The following is a 23,903-nucleotide window of genomic DNA, read 5'->3' on the forward strand; positions in this document are numbered from 1 at the left end:
ATGAGTCAACGAAGAATTTAATTTTGATACTATCTTAGAAAAATGGGAGAAAGCTCAGTGGTTTTTAGGGATATAGTTGGCCAGGTTGCCTATCTAAACCCTTGAATAGTCAGGGTCCATTGTTGTTCTTTATTTTAAAACCAAATAAATAACAGATGTATGTGAGATACAACTCGTATTTTTTGTTAAAGCCTGAGTTGGGCAAAGAGAAAATGACCATGAAGACTGTGATGTGCTACTTATGTACTGGTCATATGAAATTTTAAAATGTGTGAGTAGACAACACTCCATCTCTTGGTTGTAATTATCCTTGTCCCTGGCCTTTTAAGAAAATCATTTCCATTTACCTGATATTTTGCTAAAGTACATTAGTGTGGGAAGAGAGCATTAAAAACCATTGAACTTAATGTTAGAACACACATGGGAGTATGCCTGGCAAATGCATTTGCCTGTAGTGCTAGAGAGACCACATCCATAGCCTGAGTTAGCTCAGGCCTGTTGTTGCCATGTAATTACTTTGAGTTAGAAATTGAAGGACCCACAGAAAGTGGCCGACCAGTTAATTACATCCTGCTTTGATATACTAATTTCTATTAAAGGAACACAATATATTACTGGGGTCAACATATTTTAATTGTCTTTTACTGAAATAGATTATAAGGTGAGTTAGTGGATGGTTAAGTGTTAAGATGAATAATAGCATTACAAGCAATCCAGAATGCCCATCTTTCATCCTGTTATTTAGAAGCCAATTATTTCAGTCAGCATGTTCTCGATTAATTGTACACACAACTTATCTTTTCTGTCTGTTGCAAAAATTCAAAACAAGTAGTTCCAGCCTAACTATCTGATTGGGAAAGGAGACAGTGAAAAAACAAGGAAACTGAGAAATGCATTTATTGTAGGTGTGAAAGGGCTCCCTGCTTTCCATTTAGGTCATTTAAATTAACACTGACACTTTCCTACAGAGTAAAGATGAAAGGAGGCAGGAGTCCCTACCTCTGCAAAACAGCATGTTTAGCGGTGGGTAGTAAGCTTCATTTTAGTTCCACTTTAGTTCCTGTTATGTTTGTTCCTACATGGCCACATCCAGCTCACCAGTGTAAACAGGATTAATCTGCTATCCCCACCCCTCCAGTTTTTAATTTTAATACTTTTTCTTCCTTATTTTGATTTTAGATCTTTTGGAAAGGATAACCAAGATGCCCCAATCACCTCAGTATATGCAATCGAAGAATACCCATGGTTCAAGATGATGAGAGGGAGGATAAGGCCAGGAAGTAGGAAGAAAAAGGCAGAATGAGCTGAGCAAAGTGGGGCCAGAACATATCTGTTTACTTGGTCTTGCCCTGGTTTTCATGATTTACTCTCACTGATCTCTAATTCCCCATTAAATGCTATGGGGGATTTAGAAGAATGTCTTTAGACTTCAGATTATATAGCCTGACAACTTTTTTTAACCAGTTTGGAAATTTGTTTGATGGCTAAAATTTGACACTATCTTATAAAAGTAGAGTTTCACCATATGTTTTGTGTGCTGTGCCTGCTAATGTAAAATAGGTTGTTACATATTTGGAAGCTTTTGACTGAGATTGAATCGCAAAGGTTTATCTGAGGAAAGGCATGTGATGAACTGAAGCTTTACATGCTGTTACCCAGGTATCAACACAGACAAAGTGATGAAAAATGTACTGTTGTACAGAATGTACTGGAAAACCTAGAGAACGTATGTACAATGTGTAACCCCTCGCTCTCATCCAGATAAGAATCATTCTGAATTGTATAGGTAACACACATGTGCACTTGTATACACATTTTTTGTGAGCTTGGATGATCATTCAATGATTATTTATTGAGCAACTACACACACCAGTCCTGTATTAAAGAATGAACATGGTCATTGTGGTCAACTCCTGCAAAGAGCTCATGCCATAAAACTGAGATTTGTCACCAGTATGATCATTCATCCTACTTAAAAGGAATAAAAGCTTTTACTTCATAAAACACAGGGCAAGCCAAAGTAGGCTTACAGTTGTTTGTATGGAGAATAATGCAATACAAAGCATGCTGAACAGTTAAATATGGAAAACATTGTTATGCAAAGTTTTACCAAAATCCCAGTTAATGTCACACTGATAAGATCAATAAAAAGTAAATGATAAAGCTAATTACCCAACTACTATAATATTTGGCTTTTGTAACACCATGATACAAAAAAAAGCATTAACTGTTTCAAAATGTATTGGCTTTTGTTCTATTCAAAATAATAAAGACAATGAAAGATGTGAACATTAGAGGAAATTTATACACCCCTGTTGGAATTTTACTCCAAGGCCAAAAATGAAAAATGACTTGACATAAATGCAGTATGTGATTCTATTTTTCTTTTAAATAAAAGATTAAACAAAATAAGCAATTTTTTCATTCTTTTGGAATGGAGGTTTATTTTCTTCTGTGTTAGTGATTACTCCATGGACTTTCTATAACATAAGGCTGGTAATGCCTGCCTGGCTGAGTCATTAATATCTTTCTTGTCATTTTTCTCCCATTGAGTTTCATGTTAATAAACTTGGCCTAGTTCATTCCCTTCCTCTCTATTTTTCCTTGAGAATTATTTTTAAATCCTCTTCTTTTTCTGTATTATTATTTTAATTCTTTGCTTATCCTCTTAATTTTTAAAAAATTGATAGTCACGATTGATTTGCATCATGAAAGATTTTATTCCTTTCCTGGTTTGTTCTTGCATGGTTAATGCATCCATACCAGCTCCTCCACTTTAACTTTCATTGAAGGGACATATTACTGGCACTTAACTGTCTTAAAAATTACTGTCTGTTCCAGACAACAGTGGAAGAAGGCACTGTGCTGATTATATAGTCTCTGGATTAGTAGTTCTCACACTTAAGCATGCATCAGAATCACCTGGAGGACATGTTAAGGATTGCTGGGCTCCAGTCCGAGTCAGTAGTTTTGGGGTGAGACCTAAGTATTTCCATTTCTAACATCTTCACATGTGCTCTGATGCTGCTGGTCTGGGAACCACATTTTGAGAACCACTGGCCTAGTGAATCAGGAAAACTTAAGAAGTACCAGTAAATACAGTTTGTTCTTGCCTTTATATGTGGGGAGGGAGAGCTAACATAACACATGATTTCTCAAATAAACAGTCTCATCTAAATTGATGTATTAATCCAGAAATCATATTTCAGTTTGTGGGTTGATTCATGTGATTCTGCCACTAAACGTTTAAATGCATAGAACTACATTTCTGGCAGTAATAAACATTAAGAATTAGTAACCATTTTTGTTTTGTTGTCCATTGATCTAGACTTGGAATTTTGTGTAAAGATATGTTAATAAAAGTTAATGGAATGTTACAAAAAAGAAGGTAGGGGCTGATGAACAGGGAGAGCTGGAAGAGCTGTTTCACACTTTCCCAGGGACGTAAATAGCTGGCACTTCATTGTGAACCTACTGCCTTTTGTTCTAGCAGCCCAGCAACACACACACAAGTTTCTGTGGGTAAATAAAAGGTGTTCAGGTTTTTTAAAACACTTCTCAGAGCTGCTACAACCACAACATAATTGTTAAAACTACATACTTAGACTAATTTTCTCCTTTGTATGAATGATTGCCTCAGTTTTCTGTGCTTCTGTTGAATTGTGACAGGAAATTAGAATTTGGGAATGGAACCTATATCTGTGCTTTTTCTTATTTGTATGTATAGGCTTATATTCATGCAGGCAGTCATTGGTTTATAACATTTTCTGCTAAGTGTTGGAGACAGGGGGAGAGTAGGGAGATTCATACAAAGATGAGGTATTGTGAGAAATGCATTTTCATTTATGAAGTACAATACTAGGAAAATGTTATAATAGGAAATATATGGGAGGATAGCGAAGAAATACTTATTTCTCTCTTTGAGAATCTCGGGGAAACTTCACAGAAGAAGTAACATGTGAATTGGACTCTGAAGAACACATGTCTTTGCTAGGAATGGCAAGTAAGGAAAAGTCTGGGTGGGGTGGGGGGATAATGCACAACTTCCCGAGGCAGAAACTTACGTAAGGATTTCAGGGGAATGCTAAATAGTTGGGTGTAGCTAGGATATATAGTATGTGTATGGGAACATATCAGCACTGGGGCTAAAATGAGGTACAGAAAGGAGAGTAGGGTACTGGTCTAGGCTATGCTAAGAAATTGGGACTCCATTCAGTGGTCAGGGAGGCATCTCCAAAGAAAGAACTACATCACTGAAGGTGGAAGATGAAAGGGGACATGTCTGACCAAGGATAGCCACAAGAAATGTAGGAAGACGATTATTTAGAAAAGTTTCAGATACAGAGCTTATAGTACAGGTTTGCTAATTAGATGCTGAAGAGAGAAAGAGGTCACCATGACCTCCCAATTTTTAGCTTAGGCCATTGGATTGATTATGATGCTGTTTTATAATATCAGGAATACGGAAGTTTACTAAAGTCATGTTTAACTATTTCTGTGGTATTCTAATAGTCAAGGCCAAAATACCTAAATCTTAGCAAATAACCTTAAGACTAGGAAAATGACTTATTAATCATATGACATACAGAATAGTATTTATTTCAGGTATAAGACATTATCCACTAAAAGCTAATATTTCATATATGAGTATTGTGTTATTTCTTTGAGTCTTTCAACAGTATTTTGTTTCTGGACAAGAGTAATATTGATAATTCTCACTAGGATGAGGGAACACCATCTGCCTTCCCTCTCTCGACTAAGAAACACCAACATCCTTGTTACTCATGGCAGTTTCCGTACCTCTGATGTATGTTGGATCAGGGGAGAAACACTGAGCAGGTTGAGAAATGCTGCTGTAAGAAAAGGAGGCCAGACAGGTGCGCGCCACAGCACTACGAATCTCTGCTCCATCCAGTGACATGAACAGAGGCTGAATGTCTGTCATTCTGATAAAGTGAAAAACAGACTGAAAGTAAGAAATAGGAGAAAAGAAATTGGTTGTTCCTAGGGAGCTTTTACTCATTGTAGATATTAGTCAGAATCCAATCTCTTCTACCAAATAATGAGGATCTAGATAAATGACAACCAGTGGTATATGAGCACAGACTTAACAGTCAGCAGAAACCTGCTGATAGGTAGACCAGAAAGATAAAAGGTGTGAGGTGGAGCAAATATGAGGTCGGCCAGAAAGATGTGAAGCGTGAGAATACCCTAAGTGGGGCCAGAGACACTCAGGGGAGAAAAAGTCAGTTCTTTTGGCACAGCCAAGGCAGTCAGCAAGATTGGGAGAGATGTGACCATGACTTTATGTTCTCATTGTCTTTGTGGCTACAAGTCAAGGGCAATGATCTTAAATGTACAGGGTAGCCTGAGACCTGTCTGGGTAAACAGCAATGGAAAGAGAGCACACTTCTTTGAAACAAGGGCCTAAAATATATATAAAAAGGGTAAAGAACTTTCTGAAGGTATTTGATATATGCATATTCAAATTTGTAAGTCAAGAAGATAGTGCATAAAAACTGTGAGGCAACGTTAATGGCGATAGTCATGCTTATTGGGATGATGAGATGAGAAAAATTACAAGGGCAATCTGAGAATCTTCACATACTGGTGAGGTCCAACATCACTAAGTGACGGATGGCAGTTTGTGATAAAAAGATAGAATGTCCAGAACTAATACATTGCTTTAACAACAGTGTTAAAGCGTTGCTGCTACTTAGTATGTAGTAGGTCAACCAGCTGCCTGAGCATCATCTCATAGTTTGTCAGAAAGGAAGAAATCACCCCCTCCCCCGTACGTACACACACACACACACACACACACACACACACACACACACACACACACACACACAGATGTACTCATTCAGAACCTGCCTTCTAACGAGATTCCCGGGTGACCAGTGCACCCACTGAAGTTTCAGGAGCACTTACTTGGGAGACTTGACTGATACTAGGTTTAATATGATTGTGTTTTACATATTATAATTAATTCTACCTCTGCCTGAGTTACTTAAGCAAAACAATCATTTTTTTGCTTGAGTCACATAAGTCATTTTTATGTGACTTTCATTTATCTCTTCAAAATGTATCCGGGAACTTGGAAAATGCCTCAGACACCCCTCTCCCATCACACCTGCCCCTAAGGGTAGATGCAATTTCAGAACACAACCTGAAGCCACACTATAAATGCCAACTTAAAAATCAGTGTTTTAAGGATTCCCAAACACTCTTGTACAAAATTATTAATTAGAAACTGTTTGAAACTTTGTGGGTTCATCGCCTGGCTGCTATCTTGAAGCTTACCAAGGTTTTTTTTTTCTAATAAAGACTTTGAAGACAGTTATATGTTACATAAGGAGCACCTCGAACAGGAATGGCCTGATTGAAGAATCGGCAGGCACTGAAGTTCTGTGGATGCCAAGGTGACAAATGCAATACCTGCAGTCAATTGGAATTGACAAACATTTCCATCACTTATAGGCATCTAGACATCTTGATGGTACTGTAAGTTGCCTCCAAGTTCTTGTACACTAAATTACAATCTTCAAAATTCTCATAATAAATGCTCAACAAATACTAGCCATTATGTACAAGGAAGCTATCTCCTCTCACCTGCATGCCTGTCTGTGTCTTTCTTTCTCCTTATAATAACTGTGTAGAGAAGGTGTTTTTGTACCTCTTTTGCTAATATTGAAATTGAACCTTATTGATTATTCCATAAATTCTCCAAAATTATAGCTAAAATGGAAATGGAAATCATCAGAGTCTGAACTTAAATCTAAGCCTAAATTATACGAGGTCCATGTTAGTATCTGCCAGAGCAGACAATGAGAATAAATTTTTTGAAAAAAATTCTGCAAAACTAACTTTATTTCACTATTAAATATCTTACGTGAGCCTTTAAAATTTTTCTATATTCCCTTTTTATATACAGTGTACATCTTTTTTAAAAAATCTGTAAAATAATTTATTCTGGTTTCATTCAAGAAGTTTTCACCACAGTGATCACATCAATTACTGTTTATTAAACTTGAAGGTGATTCATGGGAAAACTGTAAACAAAACAAGCTGTCTCATACGGACAGCTTAGTTGAGGAAATGATGTTTCATTCTTCAAATTAGATTATTTCTGTTGTCACAGCTGCTGAGTTCATGAAGTAAAGCAAAGAGCTGCATCGCACATCTGCAAGTCCATAAATTCTATCTGGCTGTTGTCCATCCACTTGACTTCATCAGATACTTTAATCACAAAATGAACTTTGTAGCTCGAACTATATAATTAAAACACAGGGTCTTTCTAGGTCAATAGCCTAAAGCACTACTCCACCACCCGGTGATTTTAACAACATGCTTGAAAACAAATAGAGAGTAAGAACATTCCTATTAATGTGCAAAGAGCCTGCCAGAGGAGTGTTTTTAAGTATATGCTCTCCACTCTGTGAGGTATTCTGAGTCTTCATTTTCTTTAATAATTATTCATGCCACATTTTTAAAAAGGGTGCAGTAAGTACATTTATTGAAGCCAACTATTAGACTGAGATGGTGAAAGAGAAGGAGGGAGAGGTAGTGGACAGATTCACATGCATTTGTGAACACTCTCCTAGGGGTTTAAACTTTATATGACCCCTAAAGGAGACTGGTTTGAAACTAACAGAATGTTCTTCTCTTACATAATAATAACAATGTTCTCTTCCCAGTTAGCACAGTGATTTAGAGTTTGCAAAGTGCAGTAGTAAATGTGTCAGGTGATTCTCAAACCAACCTGGGAACTTTAGCACTTTTTATAGGAAAGGAAACCAAACTTTGGAGAGGTTACGCATGAAGTGTCCAAAGCTGCACACCTCACAGTGACAAAGCTTTCTGAAAGTGGGTTTTCCCCGAGTGGGATCTCTTGCAATACTACACATCTTATGTTTGAACATGGCAAGTGTTCAGGCCTTGTCTCCAAGGTTCTTTGTATGGGGTTGTCGCATTTGCAATTCAATTCATATGAACAAGCACATACTGAGTTTCTACTAAGAGTCAATGAATATAAAAATGACAAATACAATCCTTGCACTCAAAAGCCATCTCATCTGTGTAAGATCCGTAAACCATGAGCTGCCATTGAAGTTACTCCCTGACATGACTTCCTGAAAATGTGTGTGAATATGCACATGTAGGTGAGTTGTTTGGTAGAGAATGAAACATGAAATGGCTGTTAGGAAGTCAAACTAATCAAAAAATTCTCGAGGAGATTCTTGTCTTCAAAAAAACTAATAGAGTCACAAAATTATTAATTACCATTGATTTTTGACCTGATTTTTGATGATACAATCTTAGTATTTTGGACAAAATTCTATTGCACAGAATTATTGATCTATAATCAACAAGTGTCTGATCTGTTATAGAGCCTTTACACATAGCATTTCTAATTTCACTGTTGTCTCAAACAAATACTAAATATTTGAAATTTATATTTCTTAACATAAATATTACACTTATATTAATACATATTTTTATGAGTAAAGGTAACATAAAATATCTGGTATTTGCACACATGTTACTATGTAAGCAAAGATATATGTCCTGCTCAGACAAAATGAGCACCGGCAAGCAGACCACCTTGGAATAGTTTCAAACAATCATTTTTCTCAGAAGTGTGGGCAAAGCCCAGTCCAACGACACAATGTGAACCTTCAAATTCCCAGGTGAGGACAATGACCTCTTGGAAAATTCCCAAGGTCACATTAGAAAAGAAGACCAAAGTGAAACCTTCTCTGTTACTTATTTCACTACTCCACTGAGTTGAAATTACCAACTGGTCATTCCACTGGTAACCTTTTTATTCAACAAATAGCTACTAAGTAGCTTCTATATTTAATGTATTGTTCTAGTCAATATAGATATGTTTGTAAAAATCATAAGCAAAATTTTATATTATGGTGAGAAAGACTGATTAGAAATATTTGCTAAACAAGACAAACATACAGAAGTAAATAAAAAAATAGTAATCAGTTGCTAAGGATTCAAATAAGGTTAGGCCTGGGAATGGCTTTCGATCCTGAGACGGTGACATGAAGCTGAGCCCTACCCAGTTGCTTGCAAAGACTGGTGGAAAGAGAAGTCCAGGCAGTGGACCACCTGGCGTAAAGCCTGGAGCTGGAATAAACTTAGTATGCCAGGGAAAATAAAGGAATCCATAACCCTACATGTTTGACTTAAGTAACTGCATGAATCATGGTGTCAGTAATTGCAGCAGGAAAATGTGGCAGGTAGAGGGAAGAAGCAGGTTTTGACAGGGAGATTTAGACTTCTGTATTGACCCTATAAATTATGAGGTGCCTGATAGACATACGAGGAGGGCAGGGGAGTGTGTGGGGAATAGGACTTAGGGAATAAATGCTCTCTGAAGAAATTCACTGGCCCAGTGGACTGGTTGTTCCTGTCTGGCTTAAGAGATTTGTTGGATTCCAAAGAAAGAATCAGAGTAGAGTGGTGTAAAAGGATGTGGCTGTTAGGAGGCAGAGAGAGAGGTAGAAAAAAGCAGGACTGATTCAAACAACAGAAAAGGACCACTTCATTGCAGAATGCAGAGTTGCCCCTCTGAGAAGTTCTGGGGTAATCTTAAGGATAAGACAAACCTCTGTTTGCAGGATAGTAGACTCAGATTTTACCAGAATAGTAGATACTATAATCTACTGTGTACCTTTCTTTTCGAATAAGGAAAACTTCTGCATGTTCCTTCTGTGTGCCCTAGCAACAAGCTCACACTTAGCAATGCTAAAAAACAGTGGCACGAGGAGCACAAACCCTGAACCAGTCTTACCCCATTAATCTATTTTCCATACTGCAGTCAAAATGCTCTTTCTAAATTGCCAGTCTGAAAAGACATGTCCCTGATGAAGTCCCTTTATAGTCAGTCCATCATTTCTCTAAGCAGAGACACACATTCTTCACCGCAGATTGCAAGGCCCTGCAATATCCATCCCTGTCAATTTCCCCAGGCTCACCCCTTGCTGCTTCTGGCTGCTCAGGCCTGCCAAGTTCTCTATTCTCAAATTCATCTTTCAGTCACTGTAATTGCTAAGGTTCTGTCCTTTACTAGGACAAGACAGAAATGTTTCTTGCTTCTCTCTTCCCCAAACTCACTACTACTTACACTTCAGGTCTCTGTCAAGATAACACTTCCTCAGAGGAAGTTCCCTAGAAAGCTGCCAGGTCTGACTCAGGTCCCTCTCCTCCAGACACGCCATTGCCATCAGCCCTGATCACCCCCTATGGCAACTGTCTGCATACCTGTGGCTGTTCTCCATAATCTTGCATCCAGGGACCGCAGCTTTCTTGTTTGTTGTTATATCCTCCAAACTGAGTGTAGTTATATGAATTTAGCTTCTTGGGGCTCAATATATATCTCCTAAGTGCAAAGACAATTTTCTACTAGGCTATAAGTTCCTAGAGGACAGAAACCATAAACTGGTTTATGGTTCTATCTTTAACTGTAAATATGTGAGTGCTCATAGAATATTTATAGACTTTTTAAACTCAGAGCTGTATCTCCCTTGCTTTATATTGTATGATTTGGATTCATTTGAAGTGAAGTTTCTGGTGGGGAGCCTTGCTGTTGTCCTTGCGCAAGCTTTGTACAGATTTTAACCTGTCTAGCCTGAGATACCATTTCCAAGCTCATGCAGTTGCATATCTGGACTCATACTCCTCATCCGAACTCTCAATATGGCCTGCTTTAGTAAATAAGCTACATAAAGTAGTCCTGCATCTGAGCATTATCCTACAAGTGAAATATTCACTATGATCCTGTAACTTTGACCATTTGACACATCTTATTGCTTTTAAGTACTTTGAGAAATTTATCTTCCTACAATGTGGAAATGCATTTTAGAACCAAATTATTCACAACAGTGTTTTTCTTTTTTTCTCATGATGATACATCCAATAAAGGCTAAACACCCAAACTACATAAGGAACTTACAGAACTTATTACCAAAAAAATCTGATTTAAAAATGGCCAGAAAATGTGAATAGAAATTTCTTCAGTGAGGACACATGGATGGCCAAAAGACATATGAAAAGATGCTCAATATCGCTAATGATCAGGAAAACACAAACTAAGACCCCACTGAGACACTATCGCACACCTGCCAGAATGCCTATCAGCAATAAATCCATGAGTGCTGGGCAGCGCATGGGGAAGAGGGAGCTCTTGTGCACAGCGGCTGGGGCTGTACACAGGCGCGGTCACTATGGAAAACACTATGAAGGCTCTTCACCAAATTATGAATAGAACTAGCACACAAGACAATAAATGTTTTAATCCACCAATTTCTTACATTTAAAACCAAGAACATGAAATCATTATTTCACTAAAACAGGTGGTCTAGTAAGAATAGATATTTGTAATTACCTTCTAGTGCATATTTCATATCCTGAGCAAAAAGGGTCCACATGATTTCAGCACTTATTTTCCCCATGTTCAGTTCTTGAGGAAACCTAAAACCAAACACATACCTATTAGTGTACCAAAAAGAAGACTGTGCCTAAACTCCCCCCTAAATATCTCACATTACATATATATCTTGTAATTATTATGTAGATCATGAACATTTTTCTTTATGTGATTTCTCTTTATGAACTTGCCTGGGTAGAAAAAAAACTACACACCAGAATGTGGTGATATAACATATTGGGTGTCTGGAAAATAGACTCGAGTCGATCAGATTGGTGCCAACATCATGGGGCCTGTAGCTCCCAATGGATGTCCTAGAACTTGTTTTTTTTGTTTGTGCCTGAAGAGCCTCTTCAGTTTTATTATATACTCTATCTTCATACATTTCAATTTTAAATGCATATCAGATGAATCTGACTAGCAGATACCATACAATACCAAAAACACCTTACACTCATCTGTCAACAATTTTCCTTGAGGCAAGTTTGAATGCTTTCAATCTTTATTAATGGTGCACCATTAATCAGGACTACAGATCCTAGGCAGGTCTGTGTTTTAGATTAAACAAGCTTTGGCTAAAGACAAGATTCCTACTGCTGCTCAGTATGTACATACTGCTTGTATGTGTTTTAATCTTGTAAAAATGCTCCTTGTAATATGAGCCCAGTGAATATAACAACCAAGTCTTTTCATTGCCTTGTGAATACTCACTCCACACCAATATGTAAAACCAACAGCATTTTCTTTTCTAATAAATATTACTATATACACAATGCATGCATATGTATGCTATATATACAAATATAATACATGCATACATATATATATATGATATGCACACACAACATATATATTAAGGAAAAAACAGCTCTCAGATTCACTTATATTTTGGGGTCCAAATTTTTTAAAAAAAGCATCACTCTAAGAAGACACCTAACCCAATTAAAAAATGGGCAAAGGACTTGAACAGACACTTCTCCAAGGAGGACATACAGACAATCCAGAGACATATGATAAGATGCTTAATATTGCTAGCTATCAGAGAGATGCAAATTAAAACCACAATGAAAGGACTTCCACCAAGATGGAGGTGTAGGTGGAAGCACTGTACCTCCTCGCACAACCAAGTTTAAAAACAACAAAGTTTTAGCAACGAAAACACAGCCAAACCACAGAAAATTGAACTACATGGAAGTCTGACAAAAAGGAACCCTTCAGCCAAACTGGTAAGAGGGGCAGAGCCAGCAGCAGAGATGGGTCAGGCAGGAAAGTTCCACCGGATTGACCCGGGTGCGAGACACAGGCACATTGGCAGCCATAGGCGGATTCCAGGTATGGAGTAGTGGGCGGACCCACTAGGGCACAAGGTGGTGGACTCACTGAGGGCTGACCTTGGTCACACATTTGCGCTCAGATAAACCTGTGAAGGAGCGAGCGGTGAGACAGACCATACAGACCCCAGTGGTGGGAAGCAGCAGAGGGGGCCACTATTGTCCCTCTCTGACTCCACCCCCATATACAGCATCACAAAACAGCGACATGGGTGGCCCCACCCTGGTGAACACCTAAGGCTCTGCTCCTTATACGTAACAGGCGAGAACAGATCAAAACATGGCTCAAGAATAACTCAGAGCCCCATAGCCAATAAATTTAAGTGACCAAGAAATAGCCAAACTTTCAGATGCACAGTTCAAAACACTGGTGATCAGGATGCTCACAGAACTGGTTGATTTTAGTTACAAATTAGAGGAACATATGAGGGCTAAACTAATAGAAATGAATGGAAATGCACAGGAAACCAATAGTAATGGAAAGGAAGCTGGGACTCAAATCAAAGGAGGGGACCAGAAAGAGGAAAAAAATGACCAAACAAAAAAGAATGAAAAAACAAGAATTCAAAAAAAAAAAGAGGAGAGGCTTAGGAACCTTCAGGACATCTTTAAACATTCCAACATCCGAATTATAGGGGTAACAGAAGGGAAAGAGGAACTGCAAGAAGTGGAAAACTTATTTGAACAAATAATAAAGGAGAACTTCCCCAATCTGGCAAAGGCAATAGACTTCCTGGAAATCCAGGAAGCTCAGAGAGTCCCAAAGAAGTTGGACCCAAGAAGGAACACACCAAGGCACATCATCATTACATTAGCCAAGATTAAAATGAAGGAGAGAATCCGAGAAGCAGCAAGAGATAAGGGACAGTCACGTACAAAGGAGTTCCCATCAGACTGTCAGCGGATTTCTCAGGTGAGACCTTACAGGCAAGAAGGGGCTGGAAAGAAGTATTGCAAGTCATGGAATCCAAAGACCTACAACCAAGATTGCTCTATCCAGCAAAGCCTTCATTTAGAATGGAAGGGCAGATAAAGTGCTTCTCAGATAAAGTCAAATTCAAGGAGTTCATCATCACCAAGCCCTTATTATATGAAATGTTAAAGGGACTTACCTAAGAAAAAGAAGATAAAAAAGATGAACAGTGAAAGGACAGCAAACTCACAGTTATTAAGAACCACACCTAAAACAAAAGCGAACTAAGAGGACAGCTAGATCAGGAGCAGAACCATAGAAATGGAGATCACATGGAGGGTTAGCAACAGGGGAGTGGGAGGAGGAGAAGGGGGAGAAGGTACAGAGAATAAGTAGCATAGATGGTAGGTAGAAAATAGGGGGAGGGCAAGAATAGTATGGGAAATATAGAATCTAAAGAACTTGAGACATGTGGTCATAAACTAAAGGGGGGGAATGGTGGGGGAGGAGGTGTGCAGGGTGGAGGGGAATGAAGGGGGGAGATAGAACAACTGTAATGGCATAATCAATAAAATATATATTTTTAAAAACCACAATGAGATACCACTTTACACCAGTCAGAATGGCTATCATAAACAAAGCAACAAACAACAAATGTCGGAGAGGTTGTGGGGAAAAGCGGTCCCTAGTTCACTGTTGGTGGGATTGCAGTCTGGTACAACCATTATGGAAAACAGTGTGGAATTTTCTCAGAAAACTAAAAATGGACCTGCCTTTTGACCAAGCAATTCCACTGCTGGGATTATATCCTAAGAACCCTAAAACACCAATCCAAAAGAACCTATGCACCACAATGTTCACAGCAGCACAATTTACAATAGCCAAGAGCTGGAAGCAACCTAGGTGCCCATCAGTAAATGAATGGATCAAAAAACTATGGTACATATACACAATGGAATTCTATTCAGCAGAAAGAAAGAAAGAGCTCCTACCCTTTGCAACAGCATGGATGGAACTGGAAAGCATTATGCTGAGTGAAATAGGCCAGGTGTTGAGAGACAAATACCATATAATCTTACCTTTAACAGGAAGCTAAACAACAAAACAAACAAGCAAGCCAAATAAAAACAAAGACACTGAAATAGAGAACAGGGGTACAGCGACCAGAGGGGAGAGGTGAGGGAATTTCAGGGGAAAAAGGGGAGGGATTTAGAGGAACTAGTATAAAGGACACATGGACAACAGCTAAGGGGGGTGGAAATGGGAGGGAGGTGGGGAGCACTGAGGGGATGGGCTGGGATGGGAATAAAAGACAGAAAACTGTACTTGAAAATAATTAAATAAAAAATAAATAAAAGAAATAAAAAAGCATAATACAATTTTGAATGGGATAGAAATTGTTACCTAAGGAAATATGACCTGATATGACTTAAAATAAGAAAAGACCACACACACTACATGAAACATTCTACTCCAATTTTCCACCAAATGAGAGAGATATTTTATTGAATATTCTTTACTAATTGCTATCTATCAATTTATATAATAATGTTGATTGGTATTTCAAAACTTAATTGCAGATGTACATTTATCAAGTATTTACACTCAAATGTATGATCAAAAAATTAATATAAACTGAATTATACAAAATTAGTTTTCAACAATAAATTTTACTCTGATATAAAAATAACCTTAGGCTAGTGATTTATTTCAAAAGTTTTATTTGTGGATAGCTACTTATATCACACAATTTATAGTATATTAACTTTTTTGTAGTATATATATAACAACAGAATTGTAAGTGAAATGAGAAGAGTTTAAGCTCATAAAATAAGCAAATTTATTAATTTAAATTTATTGAATTAAGAATAAAGTGAGAACATATTCATTTACATCAGCTTGATACAAAAAAATTAAATGGCAAATTAAATCCTGTAATATGTAAAAAAGGATAATATTGGGTTGGCCTAAATGTTTATTTACTTTTTTCCATATGATGGCTCTAATAGTGCTTTGTTGTCTTTAACTTCACTTCAAACAATTTTGCTACATTATATTGCAAAAGCTGTCATATCAGCATGCATTTTTAAAAAAACTTATCAAAATTGGTAAATTTTTGTGCAGTCAGTTTAATACTCCAAATGCAAGAAGATGCACAACATTTTGGCATATTATGCTTTATTATTTCAAGAAAGGTAAAAATGCAACTGAAATGCAAATAAAGATTTGTGCAGTGTACGAAGAAGGTGCTATGAATGAACGTGTCAAAAGTGGTTTGCAAAGTTTCTTGGTACATTGACATTTTGGCCAAATAATTCTTTGCCGCGGGGCTGTCTTATGCATTGAAAGATGTTTAGCAGCACCCTTGGCCTCTACCCACTAAAAACCAATAGTGGGAGATAGCCAACATACTCAAAATACCCAAATCAATAAAGTTATTGGTGAAAAAATTTTAAATGTGTCTTTTATTTTATGGAAAAAACATAAAAGACTTTTTAGTCAGCACCATACATCACGACAAAAAGAGTCTTATAACAAAAATGCAATATTGGTTCAACATGCAAAATAAATCCTTGTCATTTATCATATTGAAAGACTAGAGAGAAAAACTTTTTGCCAGTTCAATAGATGCAAAAAGGTATTTTATAAACTTCAACATGCATTTATGATTTTTTTAAAAAGCTCTAAAAATTAGGAACTAAAAGAAACATTCTTAATCTTATAAAGAGAATTTATAAAAGCCTACACAAATAATGGAAGCATATACCATGCTCATGGAATGGAAGAATTAATATTAAAATGTCCATACTACCCAAAGCAATTTATAGATTCAATGCAATCCCTATTAAGATACCAGTGACATATTTCAAAGATATAGGACATACATTTCAAAAATTTATATGGAACCATAAACAACCTGGAATAGCTATAGCAATTTTAAGAAAGAAGAGCAAAGTAGGAGGGATCACAATATCTGATATCAAACTATGTTACAAGGCTACTGTAATCAAAACACTCTGGTACTAGCATAAGCACAGACACATGGATCAATGGAACAGAATAGAGAGCCCAGAAACAAACCCAAATCTCTACATTCAATGAATATTCAACAAAGGGGGCAGAAGCATAAAATGGAGTAAAAATAGTCTCTTCAAAAAATGGTATTGGGAGATCTGGACAGCTACATGCAAAAAAAAAAAGAAACTTAACCACCAACTTACCACCATAGACAAAATAAACTCAAGATGGATAAAAGACTTAGCCCTGGCTGATGTGGCTCAGTGGATTGAGTGCTGGCCTGTGAATCAAAGGGTCACAGGTTGGATTCCCAGTTAGGGCACATGCCTTGGTTGCAGGTCAGGTTCCCAGTAAGGGGTGTGTGAGAGGCAACCATGCATTGATGTTTCTTTCCCTCTCTGCCTCTCTAAAAAATAAATAAATGAAAACTAAAAAGAAAAAGATGGATAAAAGATTTGAACATAAGTTGCAATACCATAAGAGTCCTAGAGGAGAACGTAGGCAGGAAGACCTCAGATATTCCATGCAGCAATATTTTTGCCAATATGTCCCCAAGAGCAAAGGACATAAAGGAAAGAATAAACAAATGGGATCTCATCAAAATAAAAAGCTTCTGCATGGCTAAAGAAAACATCAGCAAGATGAAAAGGGAATCAACAATATGGGAAAATATATTTGCTAATGATACGCCAACAAGGGTCTGAGCTCCAAAACATGTAAAGAACTCACATGACTCCACTCTGGGAAGAAAAAGAGCCCAATTAAAAAATGGGCAAAGGACCTCAACAGATACTTCTCCAAGGAGGACATACAGAGGGCCCAGAGACATATGAAAAGATGCTCAGCATCACTAGCCATCAGAGATACAAATTAAAACCACAATGAGATACCACTTCACACCACTCAGAGTGGCCATCAAACAAATCAACAAACAACAAGTGCTGGCAAGGCTGTGGAGGAAAGGGAACCCTAGCACAATGTTGCTGGGAATGCAGACTGGTGGTATAGCCACTGTGGAAAACAGTATGGAATTTCCTCAAAAAACTAAAAATGAAACTGCCTTTTGACCTGGCAATTCCACTGCTGGGTTTATATCCTAAGAATCCTAAAACACCAATTCAAAAGAACCTATGTACCCTAATGTTCATGGCAGTACAATTTACAATCGCCAAGGGCTAGAAGCAACCTAAGTGCCCATCAGCAAATGAGTGAATCAAAAAAACTGTGGTACAAGACAAATTGACAGTAACCAGAGGGGAAATGGGAGGGAATAATGTGGGGAAAAGGGGAAAGGGTTGTCAAAGAACATGTATAAAGGACACATGGACAAAGCCAAAGGAGGTAGGATCGAGGGTGGGAGATGGGGATGGCTAGGGTGGGGTGGAATGGTGGAGGGGGGGGGAAATGGAGATAACTAGACTTGAACATCAATTAAAAAATACAAAATAAAATAAAAAAATTTGATGTTAAAAAAGAACTGTGCTACATTTACACAATGAAATACAACACAGCAGTAAGAAAGCAGGACGTCCTACCCTTTGCAACAGCATGGATGGTACTGGAGAGCATTATGTTAAGTGAAATAAACCAGGCAGTTTGGGACAAATACCATATGAGCTCACCTTTAAGTGGAACCTAATCAACAAAACAAATAAGCAAGCAAAATGTAACCATAGACATTGAAATAAAGAACAAACTGACAGTAACCAGAGGGGAGGGAGGAGGGGGAAAATGGGGGAAAGGAGGAGAAGGGTCATCAGGGAATATGTATAAAGGACCCAGGGACAAAGCCAAAGGGTGGTGGGATTGAGGGTGGAAGGTGCGGGTGGGTGGGAAAGAGTGGTAGGGGGGAAAATGGAGACAACTGAACCTGAACAACAATAAAAAATCTACAGTTTATATCATACTCAATTGTTTTATAAAAGAACATGATCATGGCAATAATATTTATTCTCCATATGTCTATTAAACATTGTACTGGAGATCCAAAAAACTGCAAAAGGGCAGGAAAAATAAATGTGAGACATATAGGTAGCAAAGAAGGAAATAACAGTTTTTGCAGACAACGTGATAGTCCACAAAGAAAATCTCCAAAAACTCCAAAAAGTGTTGAATAAGTTCAACAGTGTCACAGACTACAAAGCCAAAAGTCAAAATTCTTTTTTTTTTTTAAAGATTTTACTTATTTATCTTTAGAGGGAAAGGGAAGGAGAGAGGGAGAGAAACATCAATGTATGGTTGCCTTTCCTGCGTCCCCTGCTGGGAATTGGCCTGCAGGGAACTGGCCTGCAACCCAGGAATGTGCCCTGACTGGGAATCGAACTGCGATTGTCTGGTTCGCAGGCCCGTGCTCAATCCACTGAGCTACACCAGCCAGGGTTAAAATTCTTGTATTTTGATATATTAGCAATGAACCATTAAAAATAGAAATAAAAATAATAGTATTATTTACAATAGCACTAAAAGCTATATATCTAGAAAAATATGTTCAAGATTTATATTAAGAAAACTATAAAATATTGAGGACAGACATCAAAAAACACCTAAATAAATGTTGAAATAGATTATATTTAGGCATTGGCATACTCAATATTAGAATGCCAGCTTTTCCAAACTGGTTTATAGAGATGGGGCAAAAGTAGGTTTATAGTTGTTTTTATGGACAATAATAAAATAATTAGTAAATAATAAGAATAAACTGTTTCATGTACTCACAACTATAAGCCTTCTGCTCTACCCTGTAAATACAACACAAACTCCAGAAGAATTCCAGCAGGATTTGGTTTTTGTAGAAATTGACAAACTGATGCTAAAATTTACATGGTAAAACAAAATAAAACAGCAAAATGATGTTTTACAAAGTTGGAAAATTCACATCATTTGTCTTCATAGCTTACTATGAAACTACAGAAATTAAGACAGTGCATCTTTAAATACAAGGTCAATTAATTTTCAATAAGATGTTATAGTAATTCAATGGAGAAAAGATAGTACTTTCAACAAACTATACTAGACTAACTGGATATCCATATGCAAAAAAATAAATAAACCTTGAACTATACTTCACCACATATATAATTTTTACTCAAAATGGATCACAGACCTAAATATAAAACTTAAAACTATAAACTTTCTAAAATAAAACATAGAAAATCTTTATGACCTTGCATTAGGCAATGATGGCCCAAAGTACAAGCCAAAAAAAAAAGTATTGATAAATTAGAATTTATAAAAATTAAATTTGCTTTTAAAAATACTGTTGACAAAATAGAAAATAAGCAATAAGCTAATAGAAAACAATTTGTAAAACACATATATGATAAAAGACTTGTATCAAGGATATACAAACTATTCTCAATTCTCAATAATAAAAAAATAACCAATTAAAATATGGGCAAATGATTTGAATGATCTTTAGCAAAGAAGATAATTAGAAAATATGCACATGAAAACATGCTCAACATCATTAATTATTAGATACTTTCAAATTTAAATTACAATCTGACACCATTTCATGTCTACTAGAAAAGCTGAAAAACAAAACAAAACCTGATTATACCAAGGGCTGAGAAGGATGCGAGGATGCACAGTTGGAATTCTGCAGCATTGCTGCTGAGATTGTAATGTGTTACGGTCTCACTGGAAAACATTTTGGCAATTTCTTATAATGTTATATGTATATAACTTATATATACATTTATTAGCAGTCCATCTCTAGGAATTTATCCAAGATAAATGAAACTAATATTTATACCAAAAGCTGTTCATGCTGCTTAATTCTTTTTTTATTGTTCAATTACAGTTGTCTCTGTTTTCCCCCATTACTCTGCCCTGCTCTGCCCACCCCCATCTCCCACATTCAATCCTCCCCCACAAGTTGCCTCCACCCCCTTGATTTTGTCCACAGGTGTTCCTTGACTTGACCCTTCCCCTCTTTCCCCTGTTCAATGGAAAACATTGAGTCCTACTTACTATTGGATTGTTCTTTATTCCCATGTCTCCCCCGCACCACCCCCCCTTTACTGTTGGATTGTTCTTTATTCCCGTGTCTCTGGTTCTATTTTACTCACTTGTTTGTGTCACCAAGAACTATAATTAATGTCTTTCAGCTGATGAACAAATTAAAAAACTGTAGTAGGTTCATGAAATGGAATCTACTAAGCAATTAAAAGCCAAAATACATGGAACAATGTGAAAGACCATCAGGTGAATTATGCAAAATGAAAAAAGCTGAACTCAAAAACCTCTATACTTTATGCTTCCATTTATAAATCACTATTACAAAGGCAAAAATACAGGAACATAAAACATATAGCAATTGTTAGGACCTTGGGGTGGAGAGACGGATCAACTATACAGGAGCATGAAGAAACTTTGGGGATAATCCAATATTCTGTATCTTAATTTTGGTGGTAGTTACATTATATGTTTTCTATTTTATCGATTTTTGGCTCTTCCTATTTTGTACCTTCTACTTTTTTTGAGTTCAATATGCTGCTCCTTTTCTATCTACTTATGCAAGATATCAAAAATAGTTAGATCCTTTTTTATCTATTTTTCTTTCTACCATGTATATTTAAGATATAAATTTCTTTGGAAATTGCATTTAGAGGCATCCTAAAATTAGTATGTTGCATTTTCATATTTATCCAGTCAAAATATTTTACATTTTAATGTTGATTTTTTTAAGTTCCAACTATCTGGGGATTTCCTAAGTATAATTCAGTTGCTCTTTCATGCTTTAGTTAAACAAAGATCAAAAACCATATCCCTAAAAAATATTATCTTTTGAATTTTTTTGAGATTTGCCTTATACACCAGCATATAGTTATTTTGGTAAATAATTTTTATTTTCAATTTGTTTCCTTGAAGTTCATTCTGTATGTTTTTTCTGAACTCTCCATGTTTACTAATTGTCTTTAAGTTGTGTCTAACATGTGGTTAAATCTATGTACTGCGCTATTGATTCCATTGCTGTAGTATTCATTTTTAGAATTCCTATTTGATCTTTTCAGTAGCTTTGAGTTCACTGCTGAACCTTTCCACTTTGTTATTTCATTTCTTAAATACATTAATCATAGCTATTGTAACATCTGTCTCCAAATTTTACTATACATATTAATCTCTTATAGTGCCTGCTTACTTTTTGATTAAATAAAGAATGTTCTTTATGTGAAAAAATGTGCATACAGTTTGAGTGTTTGGATTATGTTAGTATGCTTTCAGAAAAGTGTATTAGGGTTGGGAGAGATGACCTTAATCCATGTAGGGTTAGAGCTCATTCAAAACATTTAGTCCTACTTACTCCTAGCATGTACCCCTTTACAGTCTCCAATTATGCCTGGGGTCCCATTCCTTTGTAGAAAATGAATTTTAATGATTCACCTGTTCTAGTATTCAGCTTTCTCAGTTTTTTAGCCTCTACTGTCTAGCTTCTCACATTCTCCGATTTTGTCTCTAGGCAAATCTAACATGTTTTTCTAGTAAGTACATGCAAAAATCATAAAGATGTGGAGAAATTCATGGGAATAAAAAATGTCAAGTCTATTCTAATAGTTATGCTTGGGCAAGAAGCAAAGCAAATTGGATTCAGGGAGGCATATGTACACATAAAGCTTCAAACAAATTTGCAATGCTTAATTTCAGGAAAAAATCTAAAAACTATAAATTTAGCTGCTAATACATTTAGCATTTAATAAGTGACATTCTTTAATAAGTAGCTGTGATATGTTGTGCACTGTGCTAAGAACCGATTACATACTACTAAATAAAACAGGCACAGCCCTTGCCTTTCTAAAGTTTACAATCTCACAAATGTGTGTGTATGTATGAACTGTGGTAAGTCCCCTGAAGAAAACTACAGGGTGAAAAGATAGGGATGGTTGTAGGAAACAGAGTGTTTTTTTTTATTATCAAATGTTTGGGAAAAACAACTACTCATCCTTGGTTCTCCAGGAGCTGTGACAGCTGCTTACTTTCAACGGAGGATCACTTCTGCGACCTCTACAGAAATGGGAAGAAGTAACAGGAGCATTTGACACCTGGGGATTCAGAATTTTGGTATCCGGCACTAGCAGTGATAGCAAACTTGGTTTTTGCTGTAGGTGACAATGAGTGCCGTGATATCCCAGGGGAACAGAAAAAAAGAGCAACATGGGGAACAGCACCAAGGAGAAAAGAAGAAAAAGATTAATTGTAGCTGAGAGGATACCAAGGAGCTGTATCAAAGCAGGAGCAAAAAGAGCCAAAAATAATGACTGGGTATTGTTTTCCTATTTGATTGTTCACCTTTGGGTTGATGTTACTGCAAGAAAAATGGGTTATAATTAAAAGGAAAATATTACAGTAGTAATTATAAATTACAGAACATAATAATGCTAAGAGGATGGGTGCAGAAAAATATACTGGTGCAGTCATTCCCAGAAATTACTTGAAGAAAGTAAGAGTTGTGTGTACCTGTGAAGGAAGATGAAGATTAACTGGTGGAAGAGATAAACTGTGCAGCTCAGTTAATGGTTGTAATCACCATAAAAAAAGACTCTCGAGGTGACATCTAAAGTATTATTTTCTTTAATTTAGAAGCTTCAATCAGATAACTTCAAAACAAGGAATCTGAAAGGAAGCTTTCAGGATTCTTTCATTTGCACAAGCAATGTCATGTCTATTTCATTCTTGAAAAAGAATGGTTTCAGGGTTCTCAGTAGTGCCGTTAAATACTCAAAATGGCAAAACCTAAGCCAAAACCAAACTACCATTTAAAATAAAAAATGAGCCCTGGCTGGTGTGGTTCATGGTCAAATGCCGGCCTCTGAACCAAAGGGTCACCGATTCTATTCCCAGTCTAGCGCACAAGGCTGGGTTGCAGGCCAGGTTCCCAGTAAGGGGTGTGTGAGAGGCAACCACACATTAATAGTTCTCTCTCTCTCTCTCTCTCTCTCTCTCTCTCTCTCTCTCTCTCTTTCTCCCTCCCTTTCCCTGCCTCTGCAAATAAATAAATAAAATCTTTAAAAAATGACACACTAGAAAAAACAACACAAATATAAATGACAATGAGATAATATTATTCATGTGAAAAGAACTGTTACGAATTTATAGGAAAAAGATGAATATTAGAAAAAATGGTTAATGAGATCAATGGGCAGGTTAGAAAGAAAAACACACAAAAGCCTAATAACAATAGAAAAAGAGATGTTCG

General features: G+C 36.8%; 1 protein-coding gene across 2 annotated transcripts in view; it reads right to left on the minus strand.

The window, feature by feature from the left end:
• The window catches only part of UNC13C (unc-13 homolog C), a 491,690-nt gene that overhangs the window by 149,886 nt on the left and 317,901 nt on the right, over nucleotides 1-23,903 (minus strand). For both annotated transcript variants that reach the window (XM_053670097.1, XM_053670096.1), the window contains one exon: nucleotides 11,405-11,490. In XM_053670097.1, coding sequence (XP_053526072.1) covers nucleotides 11,405-11,490 — 86 coding nt within the window. The remainder of the gene's footprint in view (nucleotides 1-11,404; nucleotides 11,491-23,903) is intronic.

This window comes from Artibeus jamaicensis, unplaced genomic scaffold, assembly GCF_021234435.1.
Source record: "Artibeus jamaicensis isolate MK-2021 breed Jamaican fruit bat unplaced genomic scaffold, CSHL_Jam_final contig_548, whole genome shotgun sequence".
Lineage (NCBI taxonomy): Eukaryota > Metazoa > Chordata > Mammalia > Chiroptera > Phyllostomidae > Artibeus > Artibeus jamaicensis.